Source organism: Magnolia sinica, chromosome 2 (assembly GCF_029962835.1).
Source record: "Magnolia sinica isolate HGM2019 chromosome 2, MsV1, whole genome shotgun sequence".
Classification (NCBI taxonomy): domain Eukaryota; kingdom Viridiplantae; phylum Streptophyta; class Magnoliopsida; order Magnoliales; family Magnoliaceae; genus Magnolia; species Magnolia sinica.
This window is the reverse complement of record NC_080574.1, coordinates 34,202,949-34,224,995: the sequence shown is the minus strand read 5'-3', so window position 1 is coordinate 34,224,995 and position 22,047 is coordinate 34,202,949. Positions and strand designations below refer to the sequence as shown.

The window sequence follows — 22,047 nt, the reverse complement described above, 5'->3', positions numbered from 1 at the left end:
TGTGTTGTATATCAATGCTGTCCATCTGTTTTTACAGCATATTTTAGGATGAGGTACCAAAAATGATGACGATCCAAATCTCAAGTAGACAACACCACAAGAAACAGTGGTGATTGAATGTCTCACCATTAAAAAATCCAAAGGGCCAATCGTAGGGTTTTTGTAATGTTTATTTGCAATCAAACCTCTCGATAATGTCAAGAAGATCCAGATGAATGGAAAATTAGAAATATAAGATTGATCCAAAACTTTTGTGGCCCATAAATTTTTTTTTAATGATTATTCATCATTGTATTTATTGGTTTATTGGTATAGTCCACCTAAGATTTGAATTTACTTACGATTTGGGATCAAATCTTTAAATAAGATGGAAAAACAGATGAACATCATGGATATGCAAAAAATACAACAAGGTGGGCCCCACACGGTTAGGGTAACACCCACTGAGATGTTACCTGAGTAACACTAATCCGCTGTCCTCATTGGTCAACCTATTGAGACGTGGCATTCATTTAATATTTTGGATTTTATCCACTGGTGGACCATAACTTGAGGTCCTGCCAGCTGGTCGACCTTCCCCGCTAAGGTCGTACAACCGGTACGGTCGTGACTCAGTGAGTGGCCCCTAGTTGGAGGGGGCCGAATATGTGTTAGATATCCAATGCGCACAGAACACGTATCACAGATCCGGACCATTCATCAGCCAGGGCACACCGTGAGCATGCTATGGACAAAAACTGATATGGGTCCACAAAATCAGGCAGTTAAAATTAGCATGACAGAAGATGGACGGCTAGAGAAAGGATTCCAACAATAAAAATACAACATAAAGGTATGGATCACTGGATGAGTGTATATACCATGATTTTTAGTACACGGCATGTTCACCGTGCTACTTACTGATGAATGGCTAGGAACTCTGGCACGTGTGCTGTAGCACCGATCTCTGACGCTCATTCGTGCCTCCTCACACGAGGCGCCACTCAGTGACGCACGATCCAAGAATTAAAAATCCCTCCTTGAAATAGATACATCTCTCCTCTCAGCATCCCTCCCCCTCGAAATCATGTCCTGCTCTAGATCTCCTTTTTTTTTTTAATTTAAAATCTTCATCTGAGATCTCAAAACCCTAGAGTTTCAATCTTTCCTTTTGGATCTGTGAGAATTTCTCCTGCGAATTCCTAGTTCTTCTTCTGTGAGAATGGAGAGCATTTCAGCGTCGGAGAAACAGAGTATGGTTTCTTCCTTTCTTGAAATCGCAGTTGGGCAGTCGGCAGAAACCGCCAGGCAGTTCTTACAGGTCTGATTTCAGCAGAGGCAGCTCCTTTTCTTTTCTTTTCTTTTCTTTTCTGCAAATGATTCGATACTCGCAATGGAATTGGGTGGAGTGTTTCTAGAAATGGTTTGGAAATTTCATTAAGCATTAGTCAGCTTGAAATTTTTTTGTTTTCAAATTATATTGGCCATTACTTTGCCAATGGCTTCCTACAAGCAAAAGAATCTGAACTAAATGAAAAGAAATAGGAAAAAAGGAGAAAAAGGAATAACATGGTTTGTTTATGGACATATGACACCCTTGTGGGATCCCTATGATGGGGCTACCCATGAGACATCACTATAATCCGGACCATTTGTCTAGTAAACCACATTGAGTAGATGGCATAGCCTAAAAATTGTGTAAATTGGATGATCCTAATGTTCTGATTGGCAGCCTGCAAATGCACGGTTAGAAAAAGAGAGAGCAGCTGGCTGCCTTTGAGTGTTTGGTTTGGGAATACATATTTTGTATAGTGAGAATTGAATATCCATGATGGGGCTCACCTGTTGAATGTCGTGGATCATGCTCTTCTTCAAGTGGGGGCCTCCAATCAAGGGGGATCCAGTGCAATTTTCAGGCCATTGAATATCCATTGTGAGGTCAGAATGGTGCGGCTTATACTTTTCTTCAAGTCAGTTGGCCTGCAGCATCATACCCCTTTCATAATTTACTTAATTTTATTATTGATAGGATGTTGGCAGATCTAGTGTTGATTTTATCATTGCATTACATCTTATGAAAGCAAAACATGGATTCCCATGATAAATTCTAACACGTCATTTGATGGGCAGGGTGTGGTAAATACTTAATGAGGTATTATATAGTGCTTTGGTCAAGTGTTTGTACCGTACTATTCTGGTTTTCAGTTCTACAAATGGGTCTGTGGTTCAAAATATTGTTTGATATGGTGGGCCTCACTGTGGATGGCCTGTGGTTCCAAGTATCGTTTGATATGATATGAAGATATTGTTTGAGCTAATCATACAGCTTGGTGATTTGAATGTGACATTGTCATACATTTCAATATGATGTGATAATTTGCTGATATTATCAGCCTCGGTTTGGCATATTGGTATTCAATTGCACAATAATTATCTGGCATGGAACGTATTGATAATTCATCATGATACTATGCATTTTACTGGAATGTATTGATGATACAAATGATGCCATGAATTCTTTTCCACTACATGTCTGTATCATGATAAAAACATTTGAATCATATTAATTTTTTTGTAATACATTCTTTAAATGAATCAGTACTGATGCAGGACAATTAACCATTTGCTCTAAAAGCTCGAACTGATAGAGCATGACAAATCAATCCCTTTATCTCATAGCCCAGGACCCACATCCCACGGGTTAGGACCTCGGCCGAATCCCCCTCGTGGGCCTCACTTCACATGGGTGCTGCTTCATACGAGCCACCCGCTTCATATGGCTGGCCCACCCCGAGTGTGTCTTTGCATCCCATAGGCCACCCCACTCGAGCCCGGTGTGAAAATGCCTTTGCATTAAGTGCATTCTTGTATTTTGAACCTTGCCAAAAAATCCTCCCAAATTGGAAAATCGTAGCTATAGAATATCCTTTTGTAATATAACATGTATCATTGCTGCATTTTCTTTCTTAACTGTCTATTTGTTGGCCCACTATTAAGAGTTATCATCATCATCATCATCATCATTATTTCAACAAGGAGTTTTGGGTTCATGGCTCCCATGATATCAAAATTTGGGTCATTGAACCATAGGGCCTGCTTGTAAAAACTGAAAACCTGAATCGCGCTTGATTTATGGATTTCTTGAAGTTAATGTGTATAAACTTTCATCTAGAGCATGGTCAAATAATCGTACTTGATTAGATCATCTTTGTTTATAGTTTGATGCTTCATGATTTATGGATTTCTTGAAGTTAATGTGGTATTGAAAGTCTTTAAAAATGCTTTCTTGTTTCTAGTAAAAAATTTCTTTCTTTCTTGCCTTTTTTTTTTTTTTTTTTCCCTGCCTCATGTAGCTTTTCAAATAGAGTTCTTTGGAGTCAAAGATTTAGTTTCAGTGATATTGACCATTTTTTTTCTCTTTTGTATGAACATTTATTAGAACCAAAAAGGAAGGAGAATACAAAGATAAAGTGCCCTACTCAAACAATAAAAGCAAGGAGAGAGGAGTCCACAATCTAGACAACTCTAGAGACACCCTTCTGGCAAGAGTATATGCTTGTCCACTTGCATATGGACTTAATTCTAGGGAAGAGTATACTCTTGTCCATTAGCATACTGATCTATTCTTGGCAAGAGTATATACTTCCGAATGAAGTTCAAATTCTTAAATATTCCCTATAGAAATTCAGATTCTTAAATATTCCTGCCAAATTTTGCAGATGTGAAACACTGTTGCTTGAATTCCTTCTTTCAGAAACTTTAAACAAGTCAAGGCTGAATTCCATTTTGTTGGTCTTGAGCATATCAAGCCAAATAACATGTTGTCATGTTGAACTTCAACTTGTTGATGGAAGTATCTGTAACTTGGGTTTGACAGGCTACAAGTTGGAAGCTTGAGGAAGCAATTCAATTGTTCTATGTTGGAAATGAGGGTGGTGGATTGGCATCGTCTTCCCTATCTCCACCAACTGAAAATAGTCCCCCATTGGCCAATGAAAGCTTGGAGTAAGTCAAATAGACTCTTCTTCATTTCCCCCCCTGCATTAAGGGTTAGGGGTGGTGGTTTTTAGTAGACAGAAAGAATTAGGGCCCATATGGAAGTTTCAGCGAGTTGGGATTGGTTCTGCATTTTGAGTGGGAAGTGGAAACTTCATCAAGGAGGATTTCGTTTCTTGAGTTTACCTCAGGTCATGCTTGTGATGAGAATGGTAATTGCAATGCAGCCACTAAAAGAGGAACTTCCAAATGAGTTCTTATTCAATATGTAAAAGAAGGCGTTGATCCCTTCTCATTACCTCAGCTTGTATTTCTTGATGTAGTGTACAGGAAAAAGATATTGGAAATGAACACGTGGAGCAACATGTTGGAGATGAAGAAGTGCGCCCTCCTTTACCAGTGAGAAGAGAGGTTCTATATGATGATGGCCCATTGTATAGGTCTCTGCTGACTATCCATTATTCTTTGGGATACATCTTTTAAATTGTGATGGTCTGTGCGTTGTGTAATTCAATTAGTTCATCATTAAATCTAGAGATAACAAAATTTTTTATGCCATTCAAATGTTCTTTGTATATAATTTATGGTTAGGATTAGATTTTCCATTCAACCTTTAAAAAAAAAAGAAAAGAAAACAGAGGTTTTACCATTAAAAAAGGCGAGTTTAGATTTGAGCATAAATTGAGGTTGTTTTAGGGTTAGGGTTTTAATCGTGGATGAGTTGTTTTGGATTTTGTAATAAGATTTATTTTTTTTTGGAAGGCATTTGAAGATTTTGTGTTTACTACTGCTTTTACAAACGAATGGGTCATACCAAAAGATTGTGTTGGTTAGATGATCTTAAATGTTAATCATCCAATGGTTGGCATTCCTTTGGATCATGTTAGTCAAGAAAAGAGTTCACAATTCCTGATGTTCAAAAGAAAATATTTGATTCGGTAGTAAAGAACATCTTGTTCATTATGTGTTTTTTGCTCTATGGCCCATCCAAAAGGCGTTTGATCTATTGGATTGTTATCTTAATGATATGGTGATGCAGGACAATTAACCACTTGCTCTAAAAGCTCAAATTGATAGAGCATGGCCAATCAATCCCTTCATCTCATAGCCCAGGCCCCACATCCCATGAGTTAGGACTTCGACTGAACCCCCCTCGTGGGCTTCACATCACATGGGTACCGCCTCACATGAGCCAACCGGCTCACACAGGTCGCCCACCTGAGTGTGACCCTGCATCCCACATTTCACTCTACTCGAGCCCGGTGTGAAAATGCCCTTGCATTAATTGGTCTTGGAAAGTGATTTCATGTGCTTGACTAGCTCTTGTTGTTGACATGTCCAGCAATTATGCTCTTTCTTATTGCCACTGAAGTTATTGTATGCTTGACCTTTGGTCAAACCGTAGTTTTGATGAATGACTCTATGGTTAGCTCTTTCTTGTTGCTTGTGACCTAAGAGTCACCACTGCCATCAAATGTACTTTATTAATTATTATGTTCTTAGATTCTTCTAAAAATATCATCTTAGATGGCTTCTCTTTTTCTCGTGTTATTCCAGAATTTCAAGGATGGGCCATCCATCCCATGAAGCAAATTCTTTGGTTGCATTCCGGAATTTTAATGAGGAATCAAAACGTCCTGGTGTTTGGGAGTCAGATCAAAGTGCTGCATCTACTATAGATAGTTCTCGAGATAACCTGGCCTCCCTGTACCGCCCTCCTTTTGCCTTGATGCATCATGGACCTTTTGACAAGGTATAAGGATTTTGTTGTTTTATTTTTGTTTTTGTTTTTGTTTTTTGTTTTTTGTTTTTTGTTTTTTTTTGGTTTTTGCAAACTAAGTTGGTGCAAGCTCTCAAGTAATCTTATTGGCATCTAGCAATTCCTTTGGATTTAGTTGCAGTTTCTAGTAATACTGAAACGGCATGTTATCCTTTCATGACTTAAGCCATATGACTTAGAAAGTTGTCAAGTATTTCAGTGCCATATAGTGTGCAGTCTCCTGTGGCATTTTTGGGGCATTCTGGTCTGACATGCCCAAGAAATTCTCTGAAATTAAAAGATATGTTATTTTATGGTAGTCAATGTCTTAACAACCCGATCAAATTGTCTGGTCTGATTGGGTTAAACTGGAATGACAACCCTCTCTAGGTTGATTCTATTTCGGCCCCTCAAGATTACAGAAACTGGTTTAACCATCCGGCGTGGTGTCTGAGTCGTCTGACCAAAATGTGCACAGAGTTTTGAGCAAATTTCTTGGTCTGATCTGATGCATAATCTCCAGCAATGATTATCATAAAAACCATTTCCAGCTAAAAACTGTACAAAATCTTGAATCTGGGAGAGGGAAGGAGAGATATAGGGAGAAATTCTGTTCAGTTTGTAGTTGGAGATAAGCTTCAGATGATGTTGCAATTTCTGTGTTCTTCTCTCCTCCCTGACCTTGCTTGTCCAAGTGAAGAGATGCAGAAGCAAAAGAGAGGGCCTGGTCTTTTATCCTCGAGAAAGAAGATAGCCACTTCTGGGAGAGTAAATTGAAAGCCTTGAAGTGATTATACATGGGAAGCAATCCCGACTGTCCAAATTGTGTGAAATTGTTGATGGAGCTTTGCTGAAAAATCACACTAATTGGATGTCTTAACCATTTGATTTTGCTTGTTCAATTTGAACTGTTAACCCAAATATATGTAACCATTTATTGGTAGCCATCAATTGGATGGCTAGGATCATTCAATCAAAGTGACTTTTTTGGGTGTATGCTGATGGCCCCCATATTTTTGTATGGTGTAAATCTTTGCATGTCTGCTCCACGTGTATGGTGAATGAGTCATTGCCATTTTAAAATTAGGGGTAACTATCACTGTAGTCTAGCGCATTGAACCACATATGGTCATGGGAAAGTGTGCTGATTATGTTTGGGAAAATCCTAACAATTGGCAAAGATGTATGGGCTGCACAATTAGACCCATCATACCATGGAACCAACCAAACCATTCCAAGTAGACACGATGGCACAAAGATTACATGGGCCTATGCCAAAAAATTGTTTTGTTTGATCTTACTCTGCAAATCTAGCTTGCTCTTGACAATGTGAATCCAATTATTATTATTTTTTGAGAGAGAACAACAAATTTATTAAGTTGCAAAAGCGGACAAAGAATACAACCCCAGGCAACAAAATCAAGAAAGAGAGCCGCCAATGGCGGCCTTTACACAAACCGCCCAGCTAGACACTAAATTCTTAACTTTACTTCCTCCCCTAAACACACATTCTCATTCCTAAAGCATCACCCATTTTGTGCTCCCCAAAGCACCCAACAAACACCCATTAATAGCAAACGCCATTTGGCCTTTCTGTATTTGCCAACCCCCCATTGCCACACCCATATTAACTTGCCAACAAACTTAGGCATAACCCTACCAATTTGCATATCGTTGAAGAAGTGGTTTTAAATTGAGCAAGCGAAGGGGCAATAGATGAAAAGGTGGTTAATTGACTCCCCATCTCCCATGCACGTTAGGTAGATATTCAAAATAATCAATGATCTCCTCAATAGGTTGGCCATCGTGTGAACTCTTCCTCTACCAAGGAGCTAGGGGTGCACATCGAACCGTTGGATCCGTGTAACCGGACCGAAGCCGTTGGATCGGTCCGGTTTGGTTCGGTTCTAGGATGCTAACGGTCCGTTTCCGGTTCCAAAATTCCCAAAACCGTTGATTACGGATCGGTTTCGGTTTAGGGCCCTGTAGAACCGATCCAAACCGTTGAACCGAACCGTAGAGCCGAATGTAGAGCCGCACCGTTGATCCGAACTGTGCCATGAATTGTAGATCCAAACTGTGGATCCGAGCATTCATTAAAAAAAAAAAAAAAACCTAAAGTTCCTTTAGCTTCAGCGCCCCCCTGCGGCCCTGCCTCTCGCCCCTCTCACCCCTGCAAAAAAAAAAAAACACCCCTCCGTCCCTCTGCCCTCTCTCTCTCTCTCTCGCCCTCCCTCAGTCCCTATGCCCTCTCTCTCTCTCTCTCTCTCTCTCTCTCTAGCTGTCCCAGACACCGGCAGCCATGCGGCGCCCTCCCTTGACAGTCTGACCTCTCTCTCTCTCTCTAAGATATCTACTGCAATCGTCAAAATCGAACAATCATCATAATTTTTGTGATATCCCGACCCTTCGATGTCGAAATCTCTGGTCCAGCCCATAGGCCAGAAGCGGCTGACGAACGTCACAATCGTACGACTAAAAAAGCACAGGATCCGCTTCGAGATCGCATGTTACAAGAACAAGGTCCTCTCGTGGTGCTCTGGAATGTAAGACCCTCAACCCAAAATCTCCTTCTTCTCCTTTTATTTCCATTTTTCCTTTTCTTTTGTAGATTTTTTTTACAAAAATTGATTTACAAAGGTATTTTGGTTTTTTAATACAAATGATAATTTGAAATTTTCACAACTCGAATCATTAACTCTGAGATATATGAATTAGATTGAGGTCGATTTTAGCATTTTAAGGGAGCTTCTGGATACATTATCTAAATGGGTTGGATTTTTAAAAGCCTAGAACCGTGGAACCAATCCGGAACCGAACCGTTTTTCACGGTCCGATTCTGGTTCGGTTCTATGGTGCTAACGGTCCGGTTCCGGTTTTAAAAACTGTGGAACCGTTAGGAACGGTTCGGTTCCAGTTTCACCCTAGAACCGGACCAAACCGACCCGTGTGCACCCCTATAAGGAGCTAAACGAAAACAACCACCCTAGGGGTGCCATAGAACCAAAAATGAAAAGGATGGGGTAGGCCCAACTGAGAGGGGGTCTCCGAAACCAAAAGAAATAAAGACTTCACTGTAAACTTTCCCGACTAGTGCCGCATCCAGTGCATCGAGTCTTCTTTGTTAAATGCCGACCTAACACTGATGAGGTTCAAGAGATCGATAAACTTGTCGCATTCACCATCTAATAAGTTCCTTTAACAAGGGGGAGTCCAAATAACCGAACCCTCAACTATGGAAAGCAATCTGCCACCATGACATATCTGCTGGGCACGTGAGTGATTCTTGGGAAGAGAGATTGAAGCACCTACCTGTTACACTAGGGATCCATCCAAAAGCGAATCCGATTGCCTCTACTAACCTCACAGGAGATTCCCCGTGTAACTAAATGCTTAGTGTTTGCTATTGCTCTCCAAATTACTAATGCTCTATACAATGAACGATGCCTCCCGAACCAACTGCCCTCTTGCGTACCATATTTTCCTGCTATCACCTGTCTCCAAAGCCTGCCTTCACCCAAAACTGCCAAATCCACTTCCCAAAAAGGGCCACATTCATATCCCCCCAAAGGTTTTATGCCAACCCCACCCTGGGTAACAGGTTTACAAACCTCATCCGACTTTAGAAGATGAAACTTCCTCGTCGTACTATCGCCTTCTTAGAGGAAAGTTATTCTCAACTTGTCTAGCTTGTCCAACATTGACTTGGGGCACTTGAAGAAGGAAAGGAAATAAATAGGCATATTAGAGAAAGCCATCTTTAAGAGGGTTTATCGACCCCCATGGACATATAACGACATTTCCATGCTATCAACTTCCTTTCAATTCTTTCAATCACCCCATCCCAGAGATACTTGGGCAGTTTCCCAATGCCTAAAGGCAACTCTGGATATGTCGAGGGAAAGGCTCTAGTCTTACAGTTGAAGATGTTTGTGAATCGAAGCAAGTTGGGTCCATCTACATTCACCCCAAGCATTTTTGACTTGTTACATTTATTTTCAACCCCGAAATAGCGTTGAAATACACCAAATTTTTTCGGACATTATCCACCTAGTCCTCATTAGCTTTCCAAAACAGAAGCGTGTCATTTGCATACTGGAGATGAGAAATCTGTCTGTCAATCTGTGGGATATCAAAACCTTTAAACAACCCACTCGTAACGCCCTTGTTGAGCATACCACTGGTGGCCTCCACCACCACCACCACAAATAAGCACCACAAATAAGTAAGGCGAGAGTAGATCTGCCTGCCTTGACCCTCTAGAAGCCTTAAAGAAGCCTTTTAGAGCTCTCCATTAATTAAAATAGAGAATGGAGTGGAATCTACACAAGCTTTTATTCAACCCCTCCACTTCTTGCCAAAACCCAACCGATCAAGCATGTAATCTAAAAAATCTTATTTACATGGTTATAAGCCTTTTCAATATCCAATTTGCACACTAGGCTATATTTCTTTTCCTTGTATTTGGAATCAATGTGAAAAAGAGAGCTAGCGATGTCCTAGAGGGGGGGTGAATAGGACAGTGCCAAATAATCGAAATAAATGCAGAATATGTAAATAGTACAAAAAATCTCAATTGCTTGAGTATTGAAACCTTGATTCCAAATGATTTGTAGGACAACATTCACTTAAAATATTAGGCAGGACAACCTTATTTCACGAATGTCTTTAAAATCAATTTTTCAAACTAGCAAGAGAAGATAAAAGAATTACAGCATTCACCACAAAAATGAAATAATAAATAACATCCACCACCAAAAGATTAAAGCATTCACCACAATGCACAAGGAGTTATAGTGGTTCGGTGCTTAAAACAACCACACCTACTCCACTCCCAAAATTACTACCTTTGCAATTTTGGCTTTCACTATAATAAGGTTTTCACAGGTTCACCTTAACAACCTAATATAGTTCCTTGTGATTTTGATAGGCTATCACAAATAAAAGCCCCTTTTGTAATTTTGACGGGCTATCACAAATAAAAACCCCACTGAGATTTTCACAGGCTATCTCAGACATACCTAAAATGAAATATAGCAAAATAATGTACTTATCTTCAAATGGAGATTCGAAGACGTGGTAGAAGCTTGTAGTAGATGAATTTCTTTCTTGAACGTAGATGACACAGTGTTCAATCAGACAAAGAGTATAGGTTTCTATAGATTTTATAAATGGAAAACCGAAATGCTACTTGATTCAATTCTCTTAGATCTCAAAGAAGAGTATATATTACTCTCTTAAAATAATATTTAAATGATTTTGAGAAAAGATAATTGAATAAGCTATAAATTTAAATTATAAATACCACACAGATAGCTTGCCAAGGACTTGAGTTTTTCTCTCTTGCAGAAGGATTATAGTAAATTTTTGTTGTTATTTACATTGAGAGAAACCCTCTATTTATGGCCAAAGAGGTTGGAAATTCGGCTAGCCTAAGACTGGCTTCGGCTGGCCGGATTCCACCGGATTCGTTCCAATGGCTATTGGATCACGCGGGATAAGATTTATCCAAAATTCGGCTAGCCGAATTTCCACAAAAATCCAAAGTTTGCATTGCTGGAATTTGACTTGAACTTACTCGAGCTAGTTGAATTTCAAGCTTAGGCTAGCCGAACCAAAACTTAGGTTGGCCGAATTTTCGACAAAATTTGTTATTTTGCTCGGGCTTAAAGTTAAGCTGGCTGAGGAAGGTAGGCTAGTCGAATACCAGACCAAAAACACAAATGAAACGCAAGTTTAAAGATTTTTTGAAAGTACCTAAACTTAAGGTCTTTCTAGGGTTATACCACCTGTGTTTTAGCAAATATATGGGACAACTTGTCTTGAACTTTGACTTGATCTTGTCTTGAAATTGGGCATGGACTTCTTGAGAAGATGTGCCGATCTTGAGTTGATCATAAACCGATCTTGAACTGATCTTCAGGCATGTAGAGTAGTTGTGATTTCATACTTGTGATCTTACATTGAAGCACTTTTGTATTACGAAATTTGACAATTCATGTGTGCTAAACATAAAAACACTTACACAATGTATTCATGAGCCATTAAAGCAATTGCATAAAGAATCCAATTATGACCGTTATCATAAAAGAAACTACATGTTGATCATGAGAATTCGAAGAGGCAATTTGCAGAACATGTGCTCGCATGGTATGCTTGTGTGAAATATGAGCTACTTATCAAGTGAGTCACAATTTGAACATGCGGTGGTCCAAAATCAGGCCTAGGGCTATCAATGGATAGCTAGACCTGTGGTACTCGATGGATTTGGCCCGACTTTAACATGTTTAGGTCCATTTTTTCGGACTTGTTTAGAAGTCAGGTCGAGCTTGGGTCCACCATTTCAGATCTCGTTAAAAAATCAGGTCTAGTCAGGGCTACCATTTTGGACTTGGTTAAAATCAGGTCAGGTTGAGTGGGGTTTAATTAATTTTAATAGTGATATATATCAATTAATTTTAATAGTGATATATATATATATATATATATATATATATATATATATATATATATATATATATATATATATGTATGTATATATATCATAATCCTTTTTTCGAACGATGACAATTTTATTAAAAAAGGCCAAAGCCTAAATAATACAAGAAGAGCAATAATCCTTGAAGATAGAGCTCACTCCATAACATGCCCTTTTGCTCTACCGAAGACTTTGGAGATTTGTCTTGCCCAATTCTTAAAGCATCGATTGTTCCTTCCTATCCAAAGATGCCATATCCCTGCTACTAGACAAAGTTGCCAAACTTTTTTCCCCCACCTTCCCCATACCACCACCATGCCACGAAAGAAAGAATTGATTAATAGACCTTGGCATGACCCAATCATCATTCGCGATCATCATAATCATCTAAAGGCCTGTTTGGGAGCATGAATTTGGAACCCCTTGGATTTGGAACCCCCTGGATTTGGAATCCTCCCATTGTGTTTGGCACCTGGAATTTAGAATCCCCTCTAATCCAAAAATTGCTATGCATAGTATATTTACAAGGGTTTGAATTTAATGACGAAATCAACCTGAATATCTGTAATTAGTGTATGTATGTAATGTTTGACACAATGGTTGTAACAAGCTTGTTGAAATATACACTTTGCCTGAAAATGATGAAATTCCAAGTCTCGAATGGCCACAAGCACAAGATCACATCTGAGTGACTAACCAATGATTTTTAATTTTTAGATGTAATCCAAGCTTTCACTGTTGTTTCAAACCCCCAGTTACTTTATGGTGCCAAACATACTAGGGGATTTGAAATACCCTTAACATACAACCCCCAAAAAAAAAAAAAAAAAAAAAAATCCATGGTGGGCACATCAAGTCTTTTCTTACTACCCCCATCCACATCCTTTTGGGCCTTCCCCTTGTCCTTTTAATGCCTTCAATGTGTACCAACTCACTCCTAACTGACGTGCTTCTTGGTCTTCATTTCTAGTATTGTCATCTGCAGTTGCATAAGCGCTTACGTGATCGCAAATGTCATTTTGGGAGCATATACCATATATGCTATAGTGGCATATGCTGGGCATTATGCCATAGCATTTGCGATTCCTATGAATATGTTCTTCTTATAGCCATCCTATAAAATTTCCCCTTTCAGTTTGAGTGCTACACGATGATCACATAAAACTCTAGAGGCACATCTCTATTTCTTCCACCTAGCCTGAATTCTATGGCCAACATCCTTTTCAATCTCTCCACTTTCATGAATTATTCACCCAAGGTTTCAAAAGTGGTCATTTTGGGAAACTTCTTGATCAGCAATCTTAAGATTCTAACTAGTTCCTCGTTTTCACTCCTATTATTACTAAAATTGCACTCCTTATACTTTGTTTTATAGAAAAATGTGTGTGTGTGTGTGTGTGTGTGTGGCATTCCGTGCGGTCCAACATAGGTCGGCCCCGATGTGTTGTTGTGCAGACATCCATTCTGTTCATTATGTGTCACCTCAAAAAAACATTTGGGGCCAAAATTCAAGTGGATCCAAAATTCATGTGGGCCACAACACAAGAACTAGGTGGAATAGGATGCCCACTATTGATTTGTTTTTGAGGTCCACTGTGTCGTTTATGTTAAATCTATGCCATTTAGATCCTTCAGATGGCTTTGATGATGCGTTAGGCCAAGATTCATGAGGGTTTACAACTCTAGTGAGCTTCATTGAAAATTAAACGTGGGCATTCACTCCCATCTTGTTCTATGTGCTGTGGCCCACCTGAGTTTTGGATCGACGTGATTTCGGGGCTCAGGGGGTTTTCTCAGGTGAAGCATTTGATGGATGGGATGGATGTCTGCACAACATCATGGTGGAGAGTCCACCTGAGTTGGACCATATAGGTGCTTCATGTTGTCCTGCTTGTAGGTGAGCACCGAGCATCACTACACACACACACACACACACACACACACACACACACACACACACACTCCAAAATCTGAACGGTCCATGTGAAGCAGCACCCCATGAAACACCCTAGGCTCAATTTTTACTTTGATCCAAAACTCTGGTGGGCCATGAAAAATGAAAACAGTTTCCTCCCTTGATTTGCATTTCTCTTTGCTATGGCCCACCAGAATTTTAGATCAGGGTGAAAATTTGTTCGTAGGGGTTTCATGGGATTCTGTATCACATGGACCGTTTAGATTAGATGCCCATGAGGTGTGTAAAGGTGCGCACGTGCATAGGTGCGCACGTGAGCATGACTCTCTCTCTCTCTCTCTCTCTATACACTCTCTCTCTCTATGCACAAACACGCGCGCGCGTTCATGTGTGTGTAGATAGTGATGGTCTCATGCTAACAGCTTGTAGGAGACCATTCATGCGATCAAAAGAGGGCTAAATAGAGTGGGCCTCATGGTGATGTGTATGTAAAATCCACTCTGACTCATCTGATGTTGCATGCATTGGCATGTGTGCTATGAAATGCATTGTCAATCTACCTTCATGTGAATTGCTTGGGCACTGCCATTGTTTTATCCAGCAAAGTGAACCTTCTATTTTAGGTGTAACAACATGTTATATGATTTGTTTTTGCTTATGTGTACAGGCAAAGATAGAGGCGTCTCTTCAGGATAAGTGGCTCCTGGTCAACTTGCAGTCCACGAAAGAGTTCAGCTCACACATGGTAATATCTTCTTCCAGCTTTGTAAGCCCACACACACCTTTATGTGTTGGAGATGACCCGTGCATCAGGTTGTAGGGGTGCAACTCTGGCTTGTCGGTTGAGGGTCAACCCAAGATCAGCTCAACCCCAAGAGGAGGTGGCCTGAGGCCTGACGGAGGGCCAACCCTACCCAAGCCCAAAGCCGAGCTATTAAATTCCATTCTAACGCAATTTTGGTTGAATCGGGTTGGGTTGTGTCAAACTAACACCTACATTGAGCAAACTAACACATAAAAATCAAACATCTAACCAACAAATAGCACCAAAAGTAACTCATGTAATTATTGAATAACATTAGCAAAATAAGTTCTACAATCATCACTCATAAACAAAATAACACTAGTGTGTGTGGCTCACTTCATCAGTGTATTGCCGTAAAATTTTTTTGGTACATGGCATGCTCAATAGTGTGCGCTACTGGTCTGGATCTCTAACATGTGTTATCCACAGGGATCTTTGACACATGTTCTGCCCTCTGGCCTCGCTCACTTGAGGGACCCTCACTGAATCATGACTCTTGAGTTCATTTTGTCTCTATCTGGGAGTCACGATCCATTGCATTTCGCTACACATTTGGGCCCAAGTGCTGAGATGGTCCAATGATTAGATGTGTCCATACTCCATATGCCATATTCTTATTACCACCATAAATAAGCTATTATCCCGTACATGTTTTAAATGTTGTCCAATATGACTTGGTATTGCCCAAGTGTATTGATTTTGGTTTGAAATGATATGAGTCATCACTCTGATAGGAGGCCAGGTCAGACCAAATCGAGGTGAGTCGTACCAGTTTCAGCCCCATGCGAGTCGCTCTCCAAAACTGGTACTTAAATCTGACATCATGATTCATTATGATCCTAACCTTTGATTTTGAGTTGAATGCGAGTGTTTGAAAATATTCTTTTAATGTTCAAAATTCATCAAACAATGGTGATGGCCAAAATCATCGTTTCAGCATAATTTTGTGACATTGGGCCCCATAGCATAGAGTCCACAACATGGATGGTTTCGATCATCAGATCACCCAACACGTGAGCCCAGTTATTCATGATGTTGAACCCTATTTTCTGTTCATGGATGGTTTTAATCATGAACCCTATATAGGGTAGAGCCCCCAGAATTGACAATGCCACAATCATGATCCCTTCTTCCATCCAGGCCGTGGTTTTATGTTCATATCATGTATGTTGGCTATAACTCACATGTCTATGTATTGCATATAAAGTTAGATTCGGGTAGGGGCACAATGCCTGGGGCATCAATGTTTGGTCTAAGGATTTTCAGCTTGAGTGCAACCCAATTGCAACCTAAATTGGTTGGGCCCGTCAGGTTTGGGTTTAGCACAACCCAATATTCACCTTTATCAGGTTGGCTCCACCATGATGCATCCTGCATTTGGGCTGAAATATTCATCGCCCTTGATTGCAGAATGGACCATAAGCCTAATCTTCAAAAGTCTAAACTTCTGTTGCACTGCCTGCTTGATGGTCGTTGTGTTGACTTGGCATAATTTTTCCAGCCTTGTGGGCCCCATGGCCCCACTTTAATGGCAAACTATCTCAAGAAGATCAAATGATCAACACTTGATCTAAGTGGGATGTGGCCACATGCACATGGAACTCGTGTGCACATTCCAGTTGCTGGGGCCCATACTTCATCTACAGGTGGGGCCACATGCCCCTACAAAACGTATTTGCATTCTTCTCCTATAATTTAGCTGCTCCATATGTCCAACGTGAAGCCATTGTCACATAGAAATCAGCTACAATCTATCTGCATATAAGGCATTAATGCTCTCTCCTTGTTTATACTAATCTCAAGTGATTTAGGTGCTTCTACTTTATAGTGGTAGTAATGGTGATTTTCTATCCAAACAGGCGCTTGATCTAATGAATGCTATTGACGGGATTGGAAACTTCAATACCGTTTTCGCCGCCTTGGTTGCGGCTCCTAGTAATAGTAAAAAACTATTTGCGAGATATATTAAATCCAGTGCATATCACAAGAATATGACATCGTGTGTGGGTAAGTTGGTGACATCATTAACAAAACTACTATAGCATTCAATCATAATGTTGCCACGAGTTTGGAACAATGGACACTGCAATGATGAAAGGTGCTTAGGAACTAGTTCATGGTAAATGATATTGCTTTGGAAACTCATCGACGCAACTGATAGTGTTCAAAATATCGATATCGCACATTGTGTCACACCTTTGGATGTGAAAATTCGTGGGAAACACCAGGAAATATCACATGTATCACCTAATGTATCTCAGCCTAATGTAAACATTGAGGAAACTTTAGGAAAATGGTGTAATTTTTATTGAAACTTTAGGAGATGTTACAAGACACATCTTTACACACTTAGGATTCAAACCATTACATAAATAAATAATAATAATAAAAAAAAAAGAAAAAAGAAAAAAGAAAAAAAGAAAAGAAAAGAAGCACAATATTCCATTTTTTAAGTGACAAAACTATTGTGTTAACCCGTCACGGTTTGGGTGAACGGCTTCGGTCGTGGGTTTGCTCCCCACAGACATGAGTTCGATTCCCCTCCCCGTGGATTACCCGATGCATGTGGTTGGCGGGTGATTGCGTGCATCCGCAGGGAATAGTCTCACCTTAAAGGGGCGGGGACACCCGGTCGTTGTCATAAAAAAATAAAATAAAATAGAAAAAAAAAAACCTAGTGTTATTGGCCATAAGTGATGTAAGTATATCCAAATTAAGTTCGCATCATTCAAATGTCACACAATACAAGCAATAAACTACAAACAAGCACAAAGAAGAGTGTTGTTGTGCTATGTTTGAATAGCATCTTTACACAAGTACTAGTGTAACAAGGGTAGACTACAAGGTATTAGAGTAGTAGGATCTTATGAAGCAAACACCCTACAAAGAAAATGGAAGGAATACGGTATCAATGTTTTGAATATCATTATCGTGTAATGTATTGCACCCTTGGGATACGGATACATAGCGATTATCGCATGAGATATATCGGTTGTATTGCGTAATGTATCGCTGTTGTTGGGAAACATGGGAATATTGGGAAATTGGTCGAATTTTTCAAGAAAACATCAAGGTTTGTTGCAAAAGGCATAAATGAACACTTAGAAATCCAAACATTAAAAAAAAAAAGAAAAAAAAAAGTGCACATAATAGGGGTTTCCTTTGTATAGGGTCCTAATACATGCACTGTCCAACTAAACTGATGCAAGTATATTTAAAGTCTATTCATATAATTTATAAACGTAAGAAGACGTATGGAAACACAAGTAATATATTCAAAAGCAAAAGAAGAATCACTAGATCAGGTTACATGTTTGATTTTGTGTCTGGATACAAAGATTGCAACCGATTTGAGAGAAACGGAGAAATTTCGATTTTTCCCAATTTTCCACAACTTGCCCCATCTCCCCCAAATCTCAAAATCGAAGCTCCAAATCCATGATTTTTCATGGAAAACATGAAGAATAATAGATTTGTAACCATTTGACATTGATTTAATGTGATTTACAACAAAAAAATGGATCAAAAATCGAATATTTAGAGGCACACTTGGGCTTACAAATATCTATATTTTGTATCTTTCATAATTTCTGTTATTTGAATGTTCTCTTTAATGGTTGGAATATGGACTTACTTTTTTGACTGTTGTTATCTTGTGAAGCTGAACCGGGATACATGGGCAAATGAAGCTGTGGCGCAAACCATCAGTACTAATTTTATCTTCTGGCAGGTTTGTTGATAATCTTTTACTGCTTTATTGGATGTGTCTTTTATGCTTCTATAAACTTGTATTCCGTGGTTTTGAATGGTTGTATGTTGAATTTTCATCCATTCATCTTGGACTTGATGTGTGCCATTTTTGCCCATGGTTCTTATTTGTTTCTTTTAATACTTTATGTTTTATTTTATTTTTAAAGACATTATGTGATACCTCGCTAAAGATGTGCAAAGCAAATATGAAGATTTGGGTTACTGTAGAAAAAGACAATCTTGACTTGATACCGATGGTTGGGAATGGGAGTACATGACAATAAAAAATAATTAGCATAAATACTACACTCAAATTTCATTGACCTAAGAATAATCTCCACTTTCATGGCTTGCTTCTTTTGGTGATGTCTAGTTAGGCGGGGATGACATGGAAAGGAAGATCTACAACAACCTGGAAGATAAACAGGGACAAACATTCCCCTTGCCTGAAGGTTCTGGAACTCTGAAATATTTTGAAGCAACCCATTAACAAGGATAGAAAAAGATTTTGTTGAGACACATTCCTTCAACCACCCTATCCATTTTGGTCCACATCCCATCCTTCTCAAGGAAGTAAAGTGAATTAATTCAAGCATGGGGATATGGAACATATGTATTGATATCACCAATACCCAAAAATGTATCTCTAACTGATGGAAACGTTGGGGAAACATGGAGAAAATGGTAGAATTTATCAATGAAACTTCAGGAGATGCTAAAATACATGTATTTCCATATTTGGGAATCAAATAATATAACAAAAGATGCATACATAATAAGTTTCCTTTTAATGAGGACCTAAAAATGCATGTATTGCTAACTTGGGAAAACATTGGGAAAACATGGGGAAAATGGTTGATCCATCCATCCATCCATGTATATTGTATGCACATATTACCTACATACACAAATACAAATACACATGCATGATCCATTCGTCCAACCATCCATTGATGTAGACATACTACATTGACACACACACACACACACACACACACACACATGCATGATCTATCCATCCATCCATGCATGCATACACATGAATTTCATCATACAACCACACACCCATTTAAAAAAATTGAAATGGATATATTTTTTTAAATTAATAGATTTTTAATGATATCAATACGTTGGCAATATTATCGATAATATTGCCGATATATTTGGATGCAAGCGACATCTGGAATTTATATAGTTGAAAGTATGAAATACATTAGTGATATCGATACATTGGTGATCGATACTTTGTGATATATTGGCAATATATCACTGATGCTTGGAATTTCTGATACTACTAGTGTTATCTGTATCCCAAGTGTCCCGTATCGGTATCGGTTGGCGTAACGGTGACCTCCAAAACCGATACGGATACGGGGGCGTAACGGTGATACGGGGGCGTAACGGCGCAAAATATTTTTTTTGCCAAAAAAATATGAAAAAATATGGATTAAATCCGGAATATTCTAAGCATTCCAAATATGCATTCATTTATAAATTGGAACATGTTTATGGTGGTGTAACGGTCCACTCTTTAGTGAGAAGTTGTATCGGATTGTCTGATGAATTTATGAACCAGATAACCTGAATTTGACTACAAAATTCATATATTTAATTTTCTAACTATCTACTATCAATGATAGATATATTAGAATGAATGTAATATGAAAATATCTTACATTTAGGTGTTTGCAATTATTTTTGAGGGCCAAAATTCATGCGTAAATAGAAAAAAAATATAAAATGGCACCCCAAATATGTAAAATGCACATTAACATGTTCTACTATGATTAACACATCATATGGCATCATTAAAACAGCAAAAGAATCATTAAAAAATGATTTTTCGAATTTTCAAAAAAAGGGCCGAAATAAATGCGTAAATAGAAAAAAATAAAAAAAATATATAAAATGGAACCCCAAATATGTAAAATGCACATTAACATGTTCTACTATGATTAACACATCATATGGCATCATTAAAATAGCAAAAGAATCGTTAAAAAATGATTTTTCGAATTTTCAAAAAAAGGGCCGAAATAAATGCGTAAATAGAAAAAAATATAAAAAAAATATAAAATGGCACCCCAAATCTGTAAAATGCATATTAACATGTTCTACTATGATTAACACATCATATGGCATCATTAAAACAGCAAAAGAATCATTAAAAAATGATTTTTCGAATTTTCAAAAAAAGGGCCAAAATAAATGCGTAAATAGAAAAAAATATAAAAAATATATAAAATGGAACCCCAAATCTGTAAAATGCACATTAACATGTTCTAGTATGATTAACACATCATATGACATCATTAAAACAGCAAAAGAATCATTTAAAAATGGTTTTTCGAATTTTCAAAAAAAGGGCCAAAATAAATGCGTAAATAGAAAAAAATATTAAAAAAATATAAAATGGCACCCCAAATCTGTAAAATGCACATTAACATGTTCTACTATGATTAATACATCAAATGGCATGATTAAAACAGCAAAACAACCATTAAACACTGATTTTTCGAATTTTAAAAAAAGGGGCCAAAATTCATGCGTAAATAGAAAAAAATATTAAAAAATTATTAAATGGCACCCCAAATCTGTAAAATGCACATTAACATGTTCTACTATGATTAACACATCATATGACATGATTAAAACAGCAAAATATATTAAAAAAAGTATAAATACCTATTTTTGACGAATTTCTGAAAAACGGCCCACCGAGCTTTGATTCAAAAAAATCTATAATATAATGTGTTTTTCTATCAAATACCTAGCTAAGGTTGGTCGAAATTAGTAGTAGAAGGACTTAGAAACAGTTTGGAAGCAAGAGGTTTCAAAAAAATGGCAAAAACAGAGCTAAAAAAAAAGTTACCGTTTCGGGCCCGTAACGGCCCGTTACGCCCGTATCGGCCGATACGGGTACAAAAAATCGAATCGGCCGTTTCGGCCCCGAAACGGGTAACGGTTCGCACCGTTACCGTTACGTATCGGCCGATACGGCCGATACGTAACCGATTTGGCATTCCATGTCTGTATCACCGAGCTGGCAATACTAATAATATCAGCAATATTGTCGATAGTATTGCTGCTACTCATAACAATGCTCCTTTCCTTCGTGACCTCATAGGACACTCTTTCCCTCTGATCCAAGGGCAACCTCAGGAGAACTCAATCCCGTTTCAGCCTCTTCACTCCCATTGGCAAAAATGGTAATCCAATCAGAGTTAACCCACCTAGAGATTTCCTCTATAGACACAATATCCAAATCAGCCTTTCTTAGCATGCTTTCAACTACCTTTTTTTAAAATTTTATTATTATTATTATTATTATTATTATTATTATTATTATTATTTATTTATTTATT

The 22,047-nt window shown here is 38.5% G+C and overlaps 1 protein-coding gene across 3 annotated transcripts in view; it reads left to right on the top strand.

Moving 5' to 3' along the window:
* The first annotated feature begins 1,012 nt into the window (after positions 1-1,012).
* Positions 1,013-22,047, top strand: part of LOC131236937 (plant UBX domain-containing protein 7-like) — a 36,824-nt gene continuing 15,789 nt past the window's right edge. For 2 of the 3 annotated variants that reach the window (XM_058234479.1, XM_058234476.1), the window contains exons 1-6: positions 1,013-1,300; positions 3,857-3,984; positions 4,299-4,415; positions 5,533-5,728; positions 14,795-14,872; positions 18,594-18,662. In XM_058234479.1, the coding sequence (XP_058090462.1) occupies positions 1,202-1,300; positions 3,857-3,984; positions 4,299-4,415; positions 5,533-5,728; positions 14,795-14,872; positions 18,594-18,662 (687 nt within the window). In that variant the 5' untranslated portion in view covers positions 1,013-1,201. The remainder of the gene's footprint in view (positions 1,301-3,856; positions 3,985-4,298; positions 4,416-5,532; positions 5,729-14,794; positions 14,873-18,593; positions 18,663-22,047) is intronic. The other variant, XM_058234477.1, reaches the window with a different exon arrangement.